We start from the raw sequence: 19,563 nt of genomic DNA on the forward strand, positions 1-19,563 counted from the left end.
CGATAAAAAACCTTAGTTTTCCTCGGTTTAGAGATAGTAGACAAGACATTTGAACTGAGCACCGAGGTGAACAGAGTAAACACGATAGTGCGTTACAAAAATTCACTCGCTTCGTTGTTGGAGAGAGTTCGCGTCCACTGGATTCATTGGCAAGAAGAGGAAGGCAGAGAAGAGGAAAATAAGAAATGGTCGGTACATTATGGCGCGGTTACGTAGGAGAAGCGATCGCGTTATCGATGTTACGTTAGCCCAACTTTGCTAGGGCTAACGATAAATTATCGGGATAGTATTAGAAATTGATTACGCACCATTGATTATTCGGCCACGAACGCTGGTACGGTAAATAGTGGTTATTCGGCAATAATTTATCAGAGATTAGTATTAGTTCCGTTGTTCTGGTTTACTCCAGCGACTATCGAACTCGCGCAAGGAAAGCCGGAGCTCCGTCCGAGAGGTTGTTCCTGTTGAGCGGAAGCGATGACCGCGGAGAGAGGGCCGCCTCGGTAAAAAGCATGCACCCTCGTTCGATGCGGATCGAGCACGGCTCTCGGAGCACGCGACGTTTCGCGACGGGGTTTGAACGATCGGCACGCAGGAACGCCGCGGCAACGGTGACCGCGTAGGAAAGAAAACGAGACTTATAGAAATAAATTCAATTGCAAGAATAATTATCGCCGCTTATCCGCGTATAAAGTAGGATATCCTACGGCAGGACTCGTGACAGGTACCAATTACCTTCATAAATGAGAAGCATTCAATTCAATTTTCATAAATAAGAGCTATTCAAATGAGCGGGGTGAGGCGAAGCGGTGGATAAGAGCAAAGAACGAAGAGGAGGAGAAACAGAGAGAAGAAAAAGGAATAAGAGGAAGAAGAAGGGTACGCTGAGGGAAGAAGTAGTAGAAGGAAGAAGAAGAAGAAGAAGAAGAAGAAGAGGAGGAGGAGGAGGAGGAGGATGAGGACGAGGAGGAAGAAACGAAGAAAGAGATGACGAGGATGACGAAGAAGAAAGGCAATCGGAGGAAGGGAAGGCGTCGAAGAAGCTCGAAGAAGTATCTTGGAAGGGGGGAAGAAGAGAGAATCGGTCGAAGAAGGTGGAGAACGAAGGAGGCGGGCTGGCAGCGAGTTTTGGTGGCGGGGAAGTGATCTAAGCGATGCGACAGCGGGGAGTAAGCTGGATATATTGCCGCCTGAGAGCGCGCTGTTTTCAACCAATTATTTCTACTTGTGGTTGCATGACGGGTACGGGCATGGCCACGGCGGGGTGGGTCGGGGGCGGCAGTGTACGAGAAAGAGGCGAGTTAATGCCATAAATACATCAGCGTTATGGATGCCAGCAATTATATGAGCCCCGACGAGGTGGAGCGCCTCGTTGTGTATACGTATGTATACACCTATATCCTGTATCTGTCTATATACCACACACTTACGTGTATGTATGACATGATCCTTCGGCCCCGGATACCTCGGCCTCACCTTGGTTGCAACTGGTCCGGTTCTCACGTTAAATCGAATCCGCTGCCAATCGAATTATTTTCGTCCATCGGCCGCGTGCTCCTTTCGTCGTGCACCTATCCACGAACGTGTTCGTGCTCATCCTCGTCCACGTACTCGATCGCAAATACGCCAAGTATCCGAAGACAACCGGCGTTATGTTTATCGTGGCGATCCGTTATCGGTCAAAGTTTACGCGATGCAGAGATAAAACGATAAGGAACGATACGTCTAACGGAATTAAGCGGAGGATGTACGCGATAGAGGAAATAACTGCCACGTTGTGGCATCGCTGCCTCCCCTATTTCGTAAAATAAGCCACGTATACGCGTATACTTATGTGTTAATATCTCCGACAGCACGCGAATCCGATACGAATTTAAGGCAGCTGTAGGCGGTAAACGAATACGGATATTTTTGACAATATTGCGAATACGAAACGTGCCGCAACGTCAGACTTCCGATCGTTTTCCCAGCGTGCACCAAGATAAGGCCAGCACGGACGAAAATGAATCGAGTGATTTTATTCGCGGCACAAATCAAGAGATTATTTCCTCCTCGCTGGACCTTGGTTTTGCTTATACGCCGCGCCGTACTTCGTGGTCTTGTGAAATTGAATCGTTGCGTTCGCAGCCTTAAATTATACGTCGTCGCCAACACCCACGCGTATCTACCCCGGGATATTCACGCGCGCGCCAGACTGCTTCCACTCGAGAGTCCCTCGTGTTTTCTGGATTAAAACGTTTGTTTCGACGGGATTGCCCCGGCTCGCGACCTCCTTTATCGCTTTACTCTCTCTTTCCCGGTAACTTTGCATTTTCTTCTGCGCGATGTAACGTGCCTTTAAAACGTTGACCGTGCGTGCGAGGCCGCTTTTAAATTTCAACCAACATCCTCTCGTGCCAGTTCACCCATCCGTCTCTGTGGTTCGTTAACGAAATCTCATCCGCGCCTATACGCCTATATCTTTTTTCTTTTTTTCTTTTCTTTTCCTTTTTTTTTTTTTTTTTGTTTCTTTTTGCAACAACTATACGCGCGAAATTCATTCGTCGTGTCATCGTACCGTCTCGATCGATCAACAGAAAGCAAAGAAACGAACACACCCCTGTACGATGGCTGGATGCGGCGTGTAAACTCGGAAAGAGGAGAGGGGAACGAGCGTCCGAAGGACGTTTATCGATCAATCTTGGCGGAAGTATCCGGTGGAGAACGTAAATCGACTTGGCGCAAAAGCTGAAGCGTCTCGCGAGTGGTTGCGCGCGATTCTCGTGCGAGGAGCCCATAATTCTGGTCCGTCCATCGTGCCAGGCCTCCATCCGCGGAGGCGATTGGCCGTAGCCACGGGTGTTCCCGACGCTTTCTGGCCCTGTACTCCCTCTTTCCTTTCCTCCTTGTCGTTTCCTCCTACCTTGGTTCGCCGTTGCCGCCTGGCGCTCTCCTCCTTCGGCATCCTCGAGATCTCTCTTTTAATTCTTGGGGGCTCAATTAAAATCAGGACCGGCTTTCTTTCTCCCTCGCCAACCCCGCCGTCTTCTTATCGGCATTATCTCCGGGAGGCGTCGTTGCGCTTTTCATTGCGCGCACGGCTAGCTTACCGAACGGTCTCTGTGCTGCTAGATCCACGATTCCGTGGAAACGATTCCGTGCTCTGACCGCGATAACTGCTCTCCAATTAGTGCGAAAACATTTCTCCGTTGCTTTTTTGCCGCGGATGCACGACCAACCACCGAACAGAGAGAATTCAATCTTAACGATCTTAAGAACGAGGATTTCGTGACCTCGGCTAACTCCCATGACCTCCGTTCAGCCGTGTTTCTGTGGAAACGAGAGCCGATCGTTCGTCTGGAAATCGAGCCGAGAACCCGGTAAACGTTCGTCGATGCTTCGGTTACGCGAAACCATAACAAGTCGAACGTACACGACTGGGGAAAATGGATTTCCATCGATATCGTACCAGCCACTTTTACCACGCCGGATTATCCGGTGCAGTAACCGTACCGGTGATACGTTCGTAGAGTAGGCGAAACACGGTAAACACCTGCCGTCGTGAAGATATTGGCGCAGGCAACGCGCACGGAAGGTTCTTTTTAAGCAAAGGAGGAACGGACAGCGAAGGCAAACAAAGTATCATCGACAAGATGTACCGGCGGTCGGTGGTGTACTGTAAATCCTAAAGGACCGTCCATTGAACCGGGAGGACCCGGCTATTAGGACCATCACCGGGATGCTAAATGACATCGGTGGAGAGCGCTTAGTCCGGCTAAGGACGACATAAAGTTGCGTGTACGAAAATGAATGTTTGCTGGAATTTATTATTACCGGGCCTGGCTCGTAATTCAAAGGAGGCTGGCGTTATCTTCATCAGACGATGCACCGGCTCGGACCAAACACCGCGTGAGCCCTCGCGATGTCCACGTCGCTCGCATTAGAACCATTCGTTCCTCTCGTCCGCCCATCTATCCGGCCGCTCGTTTCTGAACGACCAAATTTTTCCACGATCACGCGCTGTCGTAGAGTTCTCGTCGCGTAAATCGACCGTTCTCCTCCGCCTATTTCAACGTCGACCGCAAGGTCGTATGCGAAATCAAGTTCTATCCACGAATTCGAACGTTATCTCTCTCTCTCTCTATCTCTTTGCCGCTCTCTTTGCCGTTCTCTTTCTCCGTTGCAGGCGTTATAACGTAAAATCGCATTCTTTATCTGATTCTCGACGCGAGGAGAGGCTACCCTAAAGGTATTCCCCGAATCTGTCGATAAGCGAGAAGATGCGACTGGGTTTGGCAGCCGTTTCGTAGAAATACTCAATATTTACGTCGGTGTTCGATCGCCCGTCAGAATCAGGTAAAGCCAGTAGAAAATAAGAGCAACGGAGGGCAAACCGACGTGGGAGTTACCTACGGTAAAAGAGGGCCGGACATCAGGCGAGTACGCCAGAGATGCGTCAGTTGGCAAGCTTTCGGGAAGATGGCGCCAAAGGTACGCTGAGATTCCACTTCCGTTTCCTCGTCAGCATCCTTTTTCCTTTCTCGATTCTCGAGGACATCGAGGACGCACGAATCCTACGAGATAAAAGTACGATCGTATACTCGAAGATCAACGAGTACAAGCGAGGAACAAGATGGTGCGAGAGTGTAGGAAGAACTTGAAAGGTGGGGGCGGAGGGTGGAGGAGGAGGATGAGGACGAGGAGGTGGTGGAGGACGAGGAACGCACGAGGATAGGCATGGAACGGATGAAAGAAAAAGAGCAAAGGAAAAAGGTTGTATGGAGTCGAAGGAGAAAGGGCAGTAGGCGATCGCGAAGGAAGAGAGGAACGAAGGAGTGGAATACGTGGCACGAAGGGACAGCAGGTGCTTTGTCACCGCGCGCGACTAGATCCGGCGAGTTCTGGGGCGCTCCTACCAGATTGCGAGTCGCGCGGCTCGCATCCTCCACACGCGTGCTTTTGTACCAGTGACGTCACTGAAATATGGTTGGCCCTTTCTCGTTTGAGTGGAAACGGCCTGTGCGTAGAACGGGCTACGAACGAAGGCTGGCACGAAGGGGTCGTACGCGATGCAGAACCCGAATGGTCGTTGGTACGAGGTCTGCGCGAACTCGCGCGGGCCTATGGCCAGAAAAGACAGGAGGAGGAACGTTTTTGTTTCCCGGTGACATTTATTTGGGTGCAAGGGGACGTGGGCTTCTCGTTTTGCATAAGTCAGGCGTGTTTGTGTGCGAGTAGAGGCACCGTGATATAAATCCTCGCACGAGGAGACTGCCCAGTGGCTACCTCCGTCTTTCTCTTCCCCACCTCCGCCACGTCCTCCTCCGCCTCTTCTTCCGTCTCCATCTTCGTCTCTATCTCTATCTTTTCGTCCCTGGCTCACTTTCTCGCTCTCTTTTCCCCTTGCCCTAGCAAATGCCACACTGTCTCCCCCTTCGTCCCTCTCCTATCTGCGGCCCCCATCTTCTTCTTCGCTCTCCCTTCTCGCCCTTCGCCACTTGACTGGTCTCGGGCGCACTATGGTGCACCCTGTTCTGCATATAATGCACCGGCCACCGTTCCACCCCTCTTCCTTGCCACCCCTCCATACCGTAGGACTCGCCTCCGCACATGCATGTCCACCAGCGTAACGTTGATGACCCACGAAAGGATCATTACCGAGCCAACCGGCACCTCGATGTTCTCTCTTGCCTCTCTCGCGGCTAGCACACGGGATGCTTCGTTTAAATGCCGGCTCGGCTACCGAAAACTAACGAGCCGATAAGCTAGCTTCGGACCCGTTCTCCAAACACGCGCGCCGCCTTCGCTTTCGTAAATTAGATCGTCCGGGTGCAACGCTCCGCGCTAAAACGTCGCTCGAGACGCTTCAACCCCTGTCCTGTCCTACGTTACGCCCGTGTTTCCACGACTCTGTCGACCTCTCGTAGTCGCTGCACGCGAATTTCGATTACCTCGGTTCGCTCGCATCGACCTTGTCGATGATAATCTATTTATAACGTTAACGTTAGCGTCGGGGCACGTTCTTTCACCGGTCGAAACGCATCCAACCACGTAACCCGTCTGCGATACTTTCGCTCTCGACCAGTGCGATTCCGGCCACTTTTATTTCATTTCTCGTTATAGAGTATATCGCGACAACATGCCGAGTCTTAGCGCGGCGAGAAAAGACGAGGGAATAGGCGACAGAGGAGGAAGAGAACGGCGAGGAAGAGAAAGAGGGAACGAAGAAGGCGCCGAGTGGAAAAAGGAAGACAGCGACGACAGTTTTGGCCGCGAATAATTCAGACGGGGGAGTCGTTTAAACGTCGGAGCACGTCGCCCGACAGGTGTAGGCATCGATTAGCATAAGGTAACGACGCCAACGAGCACGTAAACACGTCCCGGCCGGGCGATCGATGGATCACGATCGCACCGATCTTTCCAGCGATCATGATTAAAGTGGGTCTTTAGAGTGTTCGACGTAACGGATCGGCCGTTCGTCGTAACAGCGTGTCCGTGAGGAACTCGGTGTATATTCTTGGTCGATCCTTCCCCTCTGTTGTCCCCTTTTCTCCCTTCTCTTCTTCTCTCTCTTCTGCCTTTCTGTTCTCTCAAGCTTCTTTCACCTATACGAGTGAAGCCTGGGTGACCTTGGCTGTGATTAACACCCAAGAAAGTAGAAACACCGGCTCGCATATACGTCGACCCGAGTCGGCGGCAGCAGGTTCAAGGTCATCCCGGAGACGCACGGATAATCGACGTTCGTCTTTTATGCGAATACTCGCGGATCGTCCTCTTCGAGGAAGAAACTGGAATGGACGCGAGAAATGAGTCATTCGGTGAGATCTACGAGGGAAAGGAATTTCGCGTTCGGACTTGTCGCGTTTCGTAAACGACGCAGTCGTTGCGTCGATCGGATCGGAAGTAAAATTCAGGCGAACGAGTGTCCACGCACGATTACGATCGCGATCGACGCGAATCTCCCGCTTCTATGCGTTCGATAGATACACGGTCGTAGATTCGGTTCCAAAACGTAACGTGACATCGTTACGACCTCACGATGCCGACGCTGTACAGGATTTGCGAAAATACTTTTAACGATAATTAAATCTGTAATATACGTATTCAACCGTTACGACAAACAACGTTTTTAGTATCTCTCGATAGTTCGATATCGCGCCAGGTTGGTACGTTTAAAATTACGAAGAGGATGTAGAGTTCAACCCTCCGAAATCAAATAAATTCAGGTAAGATTGGATCGACAGCGTATTATTCGAACGTTGTTCTCCCCCGTGAAAGATAGCCTTAGATCGTTAAAACGCCAAATACCGTAACGTTGGCAGCACGAAATTTTGAAGACGCTCGTTCGCGCCGCATCCGATCAGCGCAACTCGTCCAGCCTGATCCGATCGTAATTTCGAATTAAAACGTGGATGGTTGGATTATAGGAAAAGTTTACGTAGTCCGTCGTATAATAGCTCGTTACCGAGTCTCATTGTAAACCGGCGATGTTAATGGGGATAGCAATTTTTCCATGAGGTTGTAGCCAGCGCAGCACTCTCGTTCCTACTACTCTCGTTGTCGTCGGCGTAGCTGCTACCTGGCTCGAACTCACGCGTGTACGGCAAAAGGAGCACGGACAGCCCTTATAAGGGTTGTCACCGTGGTTGCCGGTATAGGATAATAAGATACTACCTCCTTGCTTCTGGATCCCGGACAACGGGCGGAGGCCGTACAGATCGTGACCGTTCTGCCTGCAGAAGACGCACACTGCTGCTGCTCCGACTGCCGTCTCTCTTTCTTCGACGCGTTGCAACGCGTGCCTCGGCCGCCGAAAATCTCCCTTTACGGGGAAAATTCCAACGCCACGTCGTTAACCGCGTGATAATCGGCGAGATTTTTCCAGTTGGCTTGGCGTAACATCGAATTCGTTAGAATCGCGATACGGATACGGGGTCGCGTACAAAGTCTCGAGAGCGACCTAAACCGATACGTTACTGTACACACGTGGAGCACACGTATAAGGTGGTGGTCGAGCATCGAAGTTCACGAGGATCGGACGCACTAGGGTCCCGCAGATCGTATCTGCCGAGCGAGTTTACGTAGAAATCCGCGTTCTACCGACGAGCCGGACTAACCTAACTTAACCGCTCTCGAACAGTCAGCCCCTTCGGCTTCTGGTATCGCACTACGAATCGTCTGCTGAATCTTTGGCGCATATATTATCGAACACAGAGACTGTCGCGGAACGTTCCCCGCTAGGAACCGTGGAATTGTCTCGAGCGACGATTATCGACTTCGTGTGGCGAGGACTTACCACGGGCAAGGATGCTAAATTGGCCCTAATTCGAATCCAAAGATATTCCACTTATCCTCGTGGTCGTAAACTTTATACGAAATTCTACGTCAAATATGATCCCGTTGGTTATCACGGTTTTAAAATCAAACTTCCAATTATAGTTTAATAGGTTTCTCCTGTTTCCGATCCTTTTATTTTTTCTTTTCGCAAGATGGATCGAAGATGCATCGATCGTAAAGTCGAGGAGATCGCGAATACGAAACGCATTCTTCCGTTGCTGCGTCTCCTACCCGAAAGCCGTGACGTTTATGGGCCCATATGGTGGTCGCTCGAAGCAAGCTGATCGGTTCATAAAGCATCCGACCGCGATTCTCTGGTAGTCACAAATCAACTCAACTGGATCGTTTGGGCCCAGTGTTTCAGCGGTCTGTGGTGTAACCAGGCTATATCTGTCGGAATGTACCTATGGTCTCGCGCTACTTCACCAAGACAAACGAACGCTCTCAGATAGATACGAATGAACGGTCCCAGAGACAACACCGAACCTTCGTCTTCTTCGTGGTCTCTCGTAACGGACGAGCCGCGGTGTGATACACGTAAAGCGACGCCCTTAAATCACCACGGACCCGAACGCCACATCCTTCCTTCCCTTTCCCTCCCCAGCCCCCTGTTCCCCTTTCCCTGACCGCCCCAAACCCTTCTTCCCTTTTCCTTCCATGGCGACTCCGAAGAAGGCTCACCACGTTGGCCACGTAGACAACCTTCGGCCTTAAAAGAAAGATGGATTTATAAGGGCCCAACGGCAGGCCACGCACAGTTTCGGTGATTCCTGAGAACGTTCGTCTCGCGTTCTCATTCGTCCGACAATTAGGTATAGGACGTACGTAGCGAAAGGCTGCGAGGATGATTAACGGGACAGAGACAAGGGCGGTAACTGCCTCGACGTAGTTTTATTTCTACACGTTTTTAGCAAGTCAGAGTAACGTCAATTTTTATTAATTTCTTCGTTTCGTTACATGGGTACGCAATTATTAAAGTCTAATTAAGTGCACTTATGTAACGTAAATAGTCGGCGATATAAATAACGGTAAAATCGATGGTAAATTGAAAGAACAACGTTTGCAAGTTCATCGATTCCACGTATTTTCCGATCTGTGAATTCGATCGACGTGACTCGCGAACTGCTCGTCTTTTGAGTCAATACGCGTACTTATCCCTACGGTCGAGTCTCGTTTATCAGACCTAATCACTCGGACCTGATTCCTTTACCTAATCGTCTTTTCGGCTCTTTGTTACTCGTACATCTATCGTTATCGGTTATCGGTTACTTCCGATCTTTCCTAGAATCGATAACGATATCTAGCAGTCTTACTATCGGATAAACCCAGACGAAGCTAGCCGGTATGTTTTTCATTTAAAAGGATGCCAATGGTTTCACTCGTATCGACGTGGGTATATACGGTGAAAGATGTAATCGCCGAGAACGGGCAAGATCGATACGATATAGAGCAAATATGACGGCGCGTTAACTGGGAACGCCGGGAGGAAGATTTTCCGATGACATCCCCCTTGGGAGCAGCAAATGCCTCCGCGTCCCCTCTGTGTTCTTTATCACCGTCCCGGAATGCTTGATAACGTTTGATTTGTTTCAATCGTAAATATCAAGACCACGCAATATGGCTCCCTCTTTGTGGGAGGGGAGGGATCGCGTAGGTGGTGTCGATGCAGCCTCGCGTAGCCAGGACGTACGCGCTGGCATGCACGAGACACTGCGTCCTAGGCGAGTGCAATAATCGCGTTGCTCGCGTTACCGCTAGAATGATTATTAAACGGTGGCGTGACTCCACAAACCACCGAGGCAACCGGTTTAAACCTTCGTCGCTTTTGTGCCCGAATCCACGATTACCTAGTAATTTACACCGCGCGATTCGTCCATTCGCTCTTAATATACAAAAGCAGTCCGTAGGATGAAAAGTTTGCATTGGTATTGGTGTGGCCGTGGTCGTCGAAGCGAGAGCACGTGGTCTTAAATCGCGGAGATACGACGACGCCCGGTGAAGCGAGTCGATGTGGGGAGTAAAGATCGTGGAGCCGCGAACTTGCTATACACGCACGAATGCGCGCATCGTGGTTTTTCAATCGGGTTTCGGCGTATCCTTTAATTCGTCGCTCGAGGATAACACCCCTTCCTACTCTTCACCACGGTCGTCCGGCCGTGTGCTCGCTCGTACGTGCATCTACGCACACGCGAGCGAGCCACGTTTCTGCATTTGCATTCCCGACGCAAGAGCTGCGCGCACGCCGCCAAGACAGGAGGCATCGAATGTTTAATTCAAGATACGTGAGAGTGTCGAGCCCGAGCGAGAGACTGAGAAAGAGCAAGAAGGAGAGCACGGAAGAACAAGACTGCTGCATCGACAGAGAAAGAGAGAGAGAGAGAGAAACTCTGCGGTATAGGGGTAAGGGCGAAGAGCTACAGAAGTTGCGTGCGTATAAGCGAGTCCTAGAGAGTGCGAGAGAGAGAGAGAGAGAGAGAGAGAGGCGAGCAGGGAAAGGGACTGGGAAGGAAAGAGAACCGAAAGCGTAGGGTAGCAATTGATGGGACAGGGTGGCGCGTTTGTTGAGCTAATTACTGTAAGGCGAGGCGCTTACGCGCGCCGCTACATACAAACGGCATTAAAGGTGGTGGCCATCAATCCCCGTGGGTCCCCTTTTCCAGTCCTGGCAACTCGCCTCCTCCTATCCTCCGTCGTCTTCCCTACGCGGTATCTCTCTGTCTCCGGCAACGTCCTTCTCACAGGCCACGCGGCCCTTCCACGCGATACGGGATTCGTGGTATTAATTGGCGCGATCCTCCGTCCTGGCGATCGTTTCGAAATTTCACGGCTTAAAGAGAAGAATCGACGACCGGTTGTCCGCTGGAAGAAGGAACGGCCATCGAAAGGAGCGCGGGTGTCGTAACGCTCGACGACCGGGGGCGTTCGGTCATCGAGGTTCGCCAAAGCACAACACAAGGAGTAGGTACCTGCTATGAGAGTCTTGGTGCGACGGTGTGACGCGACATAAATAATCGCAGCCGATAATTAAGATGGCGTTTCGGCGCTTGTGCGTGTACGGGCCGACACCCGCTGTCTCTTCGCGACGTGGCATCGAGCTCACGCGTGTAGACACGCGAGACCGTGTCCGAGCCATCCAGGGAAAATATATCGTCCGCCCTCGGCCCATTCCGCCTCGATCCTCTACACTCGCTCCGTTCGTCGTTTCGCGGCATAGAATGCCAGCGAATCCTCGCGAACTCTGGGACACCGAATATCGTAACGGGTAAGGGTCTTCTCTTCTCTCTCGGTTCTTTCTTTGGGAATGAACAAAAAAAAAAAAGGAAAAAAAGAAAAGGAGGGGGGACGGGAGAGGGGGAGAAAGGAAGACGACGAGGAAACAGAAGGAGGGAAGAGGAGAAGAGGAGTGGCAAAGCGAGACCGTCGAGTGCCGTATGCGAGAGCTCTGCTGTCACGGTAGAAAGTATTGCGTGGATTCATCTGGATAAACCTTGGTACGATCAATCACCTCGCGATTAACCGAACTGCCTACGAAATTGAACTCGAACAGCGTAATTTATAGCGCTTTTTTCGGGATAAGATAAGACGTGGCGGCTGGTGACACGGCCGCTCTACACCGACAAAATCTCCTCGCTTTTAGAACGCGGAGAAGCCGCTTTCGACTAACTGACCGACCAATCACAGCCACGGCCGATCACGATTAATCACCAGGATCGTTCGATGACTATCGGCATCCATAAAGTCGCAGCTAACGCAGCTAACCGTTGAAGGTTATTAACTGTCTAAATAAATGACGCGGTGAAGCGACATCGCGAGGGGAATCTCTGGCTGGCAGTGACATAAGTTGCCGAGTGTAATTAGGGGAATAAAGTCCGCGGAATTTCGCGAGCCACGCTGCCCGGCTAAGATCGTAAAGAGGACGAGTGTTCTGGCGTAACCCGAGGCCCGCAGACTCGTTGCGAGAAGGGGCTGCTGCTGCTGCTGCTGCAGAAACGACGAGGACGCGTTGGGGAATGAAGGTGGGGGGCGTCTCGGTGCCGACGTCGTCGTGCCAACCCCACGGGGCGCCAGGCTCGTTATATCTTCATTAAGCGGTGTACCTAACCATCCTGTCGCGACTTCTTAGCACTTTGCAGTTCACACTAATTTCGCGTTACTTTTTCTTTCTACGTATCGGTTTCCTTGTTCCCCGTGATAAACTCGCTATAAAGATGCTCGAAAGACAGCCACGCAGCCCTCGTACATTCCCTTTTCGCGTTAGTTTTTACGATTCTTTGCCCGCGTAGACTCGATTCCTTACGGGTCTCTTTATATCTGCTAGCTTTTCGAACATCGAACGGAACGTTAGCCGTTAGCCGCGAACGGTGGACGAGAAGAGCGACGCAGCTTAAGGAGTCGCGAGAACGAACTCGCAGCGTGTACTAACTTTCCAAAGATTAACTCAAAGTTACGTGACTGAGTAAACGACACTCCGACTAATGCCATACTCGCTTAAAGCGGAATATATATGTACGTATGTTCCGAAATTTGTAGGGGAGGCCGTTATAAGGACGCCGCGTGTACACTGTCAGTTATACCCGGACAGAAATAAAGTTAATACGCGTATAAATCGCCTCTGCATTAGCCGTAGGTTTACCAATAGCTGTAATGCGAATCGTGCCGCGATCACACGGTGGTTTCGATAAGCTCTGGTTCGGTTGTTGAATCGATTTAGACGCGGGTCTCGCTGCGAGACAAGCGGCGCGAGTTTCGCAAGATTTAAGCGCGATCCTTTGTCCGAAGAGTAACGCCCGCGAATTTCGTGCTCGTGTGTCGGAGTAGGCCGTAGGATCGCCATCGGCAAGGAAATTCCAAGTCCCCGAATCGCCGTAAGATCGGGACACGTCGTTATGGGTCCGCGCGCTCTTTTCTCTTCTCCTTGTCCACCCCGGGTCTCTCCCTCACGGTTTGTGTTTCTCAAGCAAGGGACAGAGGCAGCGGAGCAGCATCGGCATCGGCATCAGCATCGGCATCGGCATCGGCATCGGCATCGGTATCGGGGCGGAGGGCCCGGTCCACGGGCAGAAGGAGGACGCGGTCGTAAATATTCGGGCGCCAAATAATGCCGGTTCCGAGCGAGAGCAAGCGACCACGACTGCTGCTCGACCCGTAATGAAGGACATCCTCGTTAATTAGTCAATAAATTATCCTTCGCGCTCACGACGCTCGTGCTCTCTCTCCTCTCTCCGTCTTTCCAGCTCGGTCTCGTCCTTTTTGCCCAGGAGAACTCAAGGGCCGCATACTTTACGACACCTATCTCGCGCGACAGCACGATGCATTTCTCACAATCAGGACCCTCGAAGACGGAAACGCGTCTTGTAAGACGATCCACGAGGTGGTCCGTCGCTGGCTTTCAGCCACGATGAATTTTTCAACGACCGTTTCGTCTCGTTTCGTTCCATTCCCTTCTCTCTCCCTCTCTCTCTCTTTCTCTTTCATACATCTCGGTACTTTCATCCGCTCTTGTCCGCGTTCCCGATATCGTGTAAAGCAAAGACGAGAAACAGTACGCGATTAGTCGCGAAGGATCAGCGCGCGCGAATCGTTCTTCGCAGAATCGTTCGTCGCGTTTGTCTTTATCTCTAATAAATGATGAAACAGTATACGTCTACTTTGGTTACACGAGTATGACGAAGCGAAACGTAATACAATGACGACAACTGGCAAACGTACGTACCTGCTGCATAGGGGCGCGTCGAGGAATCCGAGAAATCAGCAGGTGGACTCGAACGATTCTCGTAATATCTCGACGCTAGGGACATAAAGATTCGGCCGTGTACGCGTCCAAAGTACGTACCGTGCCACGTGACCGTACATCACTTTAACTATTTCCTGGCATGGTACAGGCCTACCGGCTCGCACGATCACGAACAACGAGAGACAACGCCGATACCACCAACGTCCAGTGCGTTGTGTTCGCCGCTGTTGACGATCCGCGGGATATATATATTCGAACGACGGTTGCGACGCTCTTAATTTGACTCGTCACAGTCTCGTCGAACCTTAAAAATCCCGACCACGTAATCGCTCGCGTGGTTAGGCGTTGGAAAAGCGTCGCTGTGCACTTCCAACAGATGCGCGCGAAGCTCCTTCGCGAAATTCGTCTGGAACGGCTCCGGGTTGTCTTCTTGGCAAACGTCGCATTCGTAGATCGTCTTGCCCCGATGCAAGTTCGTGGACAACACGTGTTTCCTTAGATTTTCCTGCAACAAAAACCATCGCTATCAGCCTTGTTATTATTCAGACGTATATAAGCTTTCTTATAGACAATACTCTTTTAGTGTCATAACTGAAGCTTTATCTATATATCTGTATATCATAATCGTTTATTAAATCGGTCAGTGATAGTGCAGCGGGCTTTTTGATGCAGAAAATCACGATTTCTTTCGAATGACCCTGACGCGTTTAATTCAAGAAGGGACTGTACTTCGGGATAACAAAGTGACAAGGTATACGATAATTAAACTTCACCAGTTTATTCTGCGAATAGAAACAAGAAAAGAAATATTGTACAAGCGTATATCTTCAAACGCTTTGCAAAAGACTCGTAAGAGAAATATGAAACCTAAAGGCAATCGACGAATGTCATGATGAAAGATGGTTTGGTCGGGGAGATTGTCACATTTTACGCTATTGATAGATAGTATATCGTGGAGAAATTGATTGGAGACAAGAACTGATACAAAGTATTCGGCGATGAGAAGCAAAATAAGCATCAAATTCGGAGAGTGACGCAAACGTCTAACTCGAATTGATTAGTTTTCGCGTTTCTTGCGCAACCTTTTTGCAAAGCGTTTATAGACTCACGTTCGCATAACGTTTCCTTCCCGTTTCTACTCATGAAGCAAACTACCGAAATTCGGTCGTTTAAAACCTCGTCCGACTAACGGACGAACATCTGCCCGTGTTATCCACTGAAAACTACAATTAGTATGTTATTTGGCACATGTCGTAGTTTTCCTACATCGAGTGTCTTATCGTCGTATGCATCTTAAATTTCTCACGAATGCATAAAAATCCGCGACCTATCTACAATAAGCGCAGATGCTTTTCGTAGCCACTGCGTGATGCAACGAGGATCGGAAAGACGCGCGAAACTGAAAACCAGCGGAACAAAATTGCAAGAAATCGAAGCAAAGATGCACGCGGAACGATAAGGGAGAGGCAAAGGAAAAGGATGAATCGTTTCTCGATGTCACCGTAGAGTGAAAGATTGGCGCGGGATTTAAGAGCGTGGTCGGATGGGTGAACAGTGTGAACACGCGCGACATTCGGGAAGTCGAGGACGTTGGAGATGGAGTCAGAGTGTGGATTCGGTGTCGAGGAACGTTGAGGACGAGCTTTCGCTGGTATCGTTGGACGGTGAATACCTGCGACCAGAATCGGTCTGCCGCAAACCGGACGCGTTCATTGGCTATGCCATGGAGCATTTAAAGGCGCTTTACCCTCTCGAGCTAAGTAGCTGGCCGTAGTCGTAAACATCTTCCTACCAGGCGGGCTTATACGAGCCGTTGATGGCAACGGCAACATCAAATTTAATTTCCCATAAGTAAATCTTTCTGCACGAGCAGCGCTCCGTGACGGTCTCTCGGATAAAGACCCGTTCACACCGTCATGGGCGGTCGTCCACCTCCGCGCGAAACGCTTTCTACAAGCCCGCGGAAAGTGTGCGCCGTCACGCAAATCGCTAGTATACGCTTTTCATTAATCCGATCGATTCCGATTCCTTCGGATATAATTTTCTGTTGCATCGAGACCGTACACGCTCGTCCGTATGTTACCGGCCGTAGAATACTCCGTTTTACGAGGCTTCGTTCTAGGATTTCAAATCGCCGCGCTTTATCTTCCTTCTTCTTTATTTCTTTCGGGATTCCAGCCGGTTCGGGGTCATATTAATTTCCTTCTACCTGTAGACTACTGTATCGTAACTCGAACGTAAATGTTCTCCTAACCTATGTATATATATACATATATACAGATATATACATAACGCATATACATTTATACGTATGTAATACTTCTATGGGAATTATCGAATATACAGGAAGGAAGAAAGAAAAAAAGAAGTGTTCGATATTCTGTTGGCCGGGCGCTGACCGAGGAGGATTGTAAAATTGTAAGCGCAAACTGCCGGGATCTTTAACCCAGATCAAGATTTTATCGACGAGATATCCAATGGATGCGCGTTTCCACTTTTTACTCGATAACTAATAAATTCCGGCCAACGTTTATCCCGTTGCGTATCCGAGCCCGTCCGAAACCATCCCTTCAGGTAAATTTCCACCCAAGATACCGAATAAATCGATCGTATCGCTTCCATTCGATCGCCTACCACAAACGCCCGATCGGTGGGAATTATTAAATCTTTATTATTTCGACTCGCCATTACTTACCGTGGGGCGGGGGCCAAGTCGGCAAGAAAATTGAAGAGGCAGATAAAAAACGATGGCAGTTGGGAGGAGATGAGAGGAGATGCGTGGAAACGCGTAGCGAATCCTAAACCAACGATGCCTTCGAGAATTATCATTAACGCTACCACCACACTGTTAGGCCGAGCTACGGTATCCCGGACAAGGCGAAATGTAATTTTCCCTAATGATATCACGAATTAAGTAAAAAAAGAACATAGAGATTAAAAATTCACTTGCCGTTCCTCTCACGATTATTTCTTTTTCCCTTCGTCTATCCGAGTAACAATTTCCTTCGTCTTTTCTTCAAATGGTACATCAAGCTTATTAATATTATTATTAATTTCCTATAAAACCCATCGAATCGAGAAGCGTCTCGTTTGATCCATTTGTTTATTTCTCGATAAAACCATCTTTCGATCTGTCGATCGAAAAGGGTTAAAGTATCAATCCGATTCGTTTCTTTCTTCGTACGAACGAATCATTTCGTGACGAAGATTTTCTATAACTCTAATTAAAAGTCGATAAACGCGACCTAACTCCGGTCACGTCATCGATACGACCGATTAAAAAACGAAAGAGATATAGATAAAAGAATCGCTGTATCGAAGAGATGGAGTATCCTGGTGACGAGTTAACTCGTTCTTCCGCGGTTAACAGGTTGAAATCTCAGCAAATAAACATCGTACTCGATATCGTTCGCGAGCTAAATCGATTCTTACATCCTCGTCCCGATTTTTCATCTCGTGCCTGACGTACGAACTCGAATCCGATCGAGTACGAATTTAATCGTTCGTTCGATTGCCGATCGTAATCGTAATATTACGATACCGGCGAAACGGCCGACCGATCGTATCCCCGGAAGAACGAAAACGAGCAAAACGAGCCCAGAAGCTGCCACGTCTTCCGTACAGTTACATACGACTCGGTACAATTCAGAAGTGCCTACCTGCTGTATCATTATCGATGCAAGACGTACACCGTTCGCAATTCTCCGTGCCGCGAGATTACCTTGGCTCAAGTTATCCCAGGCTGAGAGCCACTGGAATGAGTTTATGTCGCTATCAAAGAGACACGGAGCCCTCGTATGCGAGTCGCATCCTAACTAAAGCTTCAAAGGGCATTAGCATACCGGCCGCTCGGTATGACTGGCCCGTGCGTGTGTGGGCATCCAGTGAGCACAATTAACTCGTTATCTTATCGCGCCTCGGTGGCGGCAGAGGCGGCGGCATGGTCCAAACGTTAAGGTGTACTTTGCTTAATTTACGCCGCAGAGTCACCGCGGCTACAAAAATTGAACTGCGAGTCAACCTTTCTACCGTGTACAGTCGTAACAGTTCGCAATACGAGACCGATCTTTCCGTTTCGATTCGACCCGCGTTCGAAGGGGTTGTCGCGGCAAGGATGCAGCTGCAACGAGTAACTGTAAAATCTGAGATTTCATATTGCAAACGTTTTTCGAGCCGATCGGAAGTCACATCGATCGATTCGGCAAATTGAAAAATACGAGAGAACGATGATATCGCAAACCTTGTTTCATAGATCTACTTTCAAGCTTACCATTGCTTGCGTGGATTTTTTCGTATCGCGACAAGCGAATTTATGGAGGTAAATCGTATGGAATTAAGAAATTAATTGAAAGCGAAGTTTGGCCAGTTTGGCTACCGAAAGGCTGATTTACGAGTCGATATGGAAAATATTTGCTCGTTACTTTCCATCGATATTACACCGTACCGATGCCCCATGACTTTCTACTTTAGACTAATTATTGCATTCGTAAAAGCTAGCCTATGGCTGTCAACTAACTACTAACTGCGATTCCACTTTGTCTTACGCTACTCGCAAATCTCCAACGCTTTGCGTCTCCTACGATTTTTCAAATTTCCTTTTCGGCAATCGCAGTTATTTATATCTTACGAATCGATGTATCTCGCAAAAAGTATATTGTACGTGGACTTTCGTTACGAACTACGAGCAATTACATCGTCGTACGTTCGGAGAAGTATCTAATTTTCTGCTCTACGATACTTTGAGTTTAATCACGTGGCTTTATTTACCTCGATTAACTCGACACGATGCTCGCAGTATAGATCCTTAGCAACTGGTTCGACTTACCAAGTTGTTGCTGGCGTACGGACAATGACGACACTTGTATGGCTTTGTGCCCGTGTGGAGACGCACGTGCCGCTGCAAATGAGAAGCGAGCTTCGTTTTAAAAGCGCAACCACTGTAGGGACATGCGCGAAGTTCTGATTTTGCCACGTTCCCTGCTTCTTCGTGCCGAGTGCAGTGTCTGCAACAAAGAATTCGCAAGTCACGTTTACACGACGAACTCTCGCTTACACATTCCAGTTCATCGACTTTGACGAACTCAACTACGCCACTTGGCGTACTAAAATTTACGTCTAGAGCTAAGAGATCGAATCTGCATGTAAATTTAAATCCGAATGTACATGCGAATTTGTTTGATCTTAAACGCGAACGCGAGACGATCAATGGGAGCTGTTTGGCATTCGGTAGAAACGTAGTTTATCGGTAGTCGACTTTTTCTCTCGTGTCTCGCGTTCCATCGGAGCAAAGAGCAAGAAGGAAGGACACGCAGTTGGAAAAAAACGCGGTACCATCGACGAGTTCATCGTCGTATCAGGGCCGGTGATTATGAACGATGCGATATGCGTGCGCGATATTGCGAGGGAGCCATTGGCCATGGTTACGTGTATATCAGGTTCGAAATGCGTGACACGTTTAATTAAAATCCTCTGTGATTTACTCCGCCGCACAGAGCGAGGCCGAAAGAGAGGGA

At 49.4% G+C, this 19,563-nt stretch overlaps 1 protein-coding gene across 2 annotated transcripts in view; it reads right to left on the reverse strand.

Annotated features, from left to right (window-relative positions):
* Positions 1-13,577: 13,577 nt before the first annotated feature.
* Positions 13,578-19,563, reverse strand: part of LOC132911177 (zinc finger protein 91) — a 36,800-nt gene continuing 30,814 nt past the window's right edge. For both annotated transcript variants that reach the window (XM_060967594.1, XM_060967595.1), the window contains exons 8-9: positions 18,876-19,053; positions 13,578-14,555 (exon numbers count right to left, since the gene is read on the reverse strand). In XM_060967594.1, the coding sequence (XP_060823577.1) occupies positions 14,325-14,555; positions 18,876-19,053 (409 nt within the window). In that variant the 3' untranslated portion in view covers positions 13,578-14,324. The remainder of the gene's footprint in view (positions 14,556-18,875; positions 19,054-19,563) is intronic.

The sequence above is a fragment of the Bombus pascuorum genome, chromosome 10 (assembly GCF_905332965.1).
Source record: "Bombus pascuorum chromosome 10, iyBomPasc1.1, whole genome shotgun sequence".
In the NCBI taxonomy this organism is placed as follows: Eukaryota; Metazoa; Arthropoda; class Insecta; order Hymenoptera; family Apidae; genus Bombus; species Bombus pascuorum.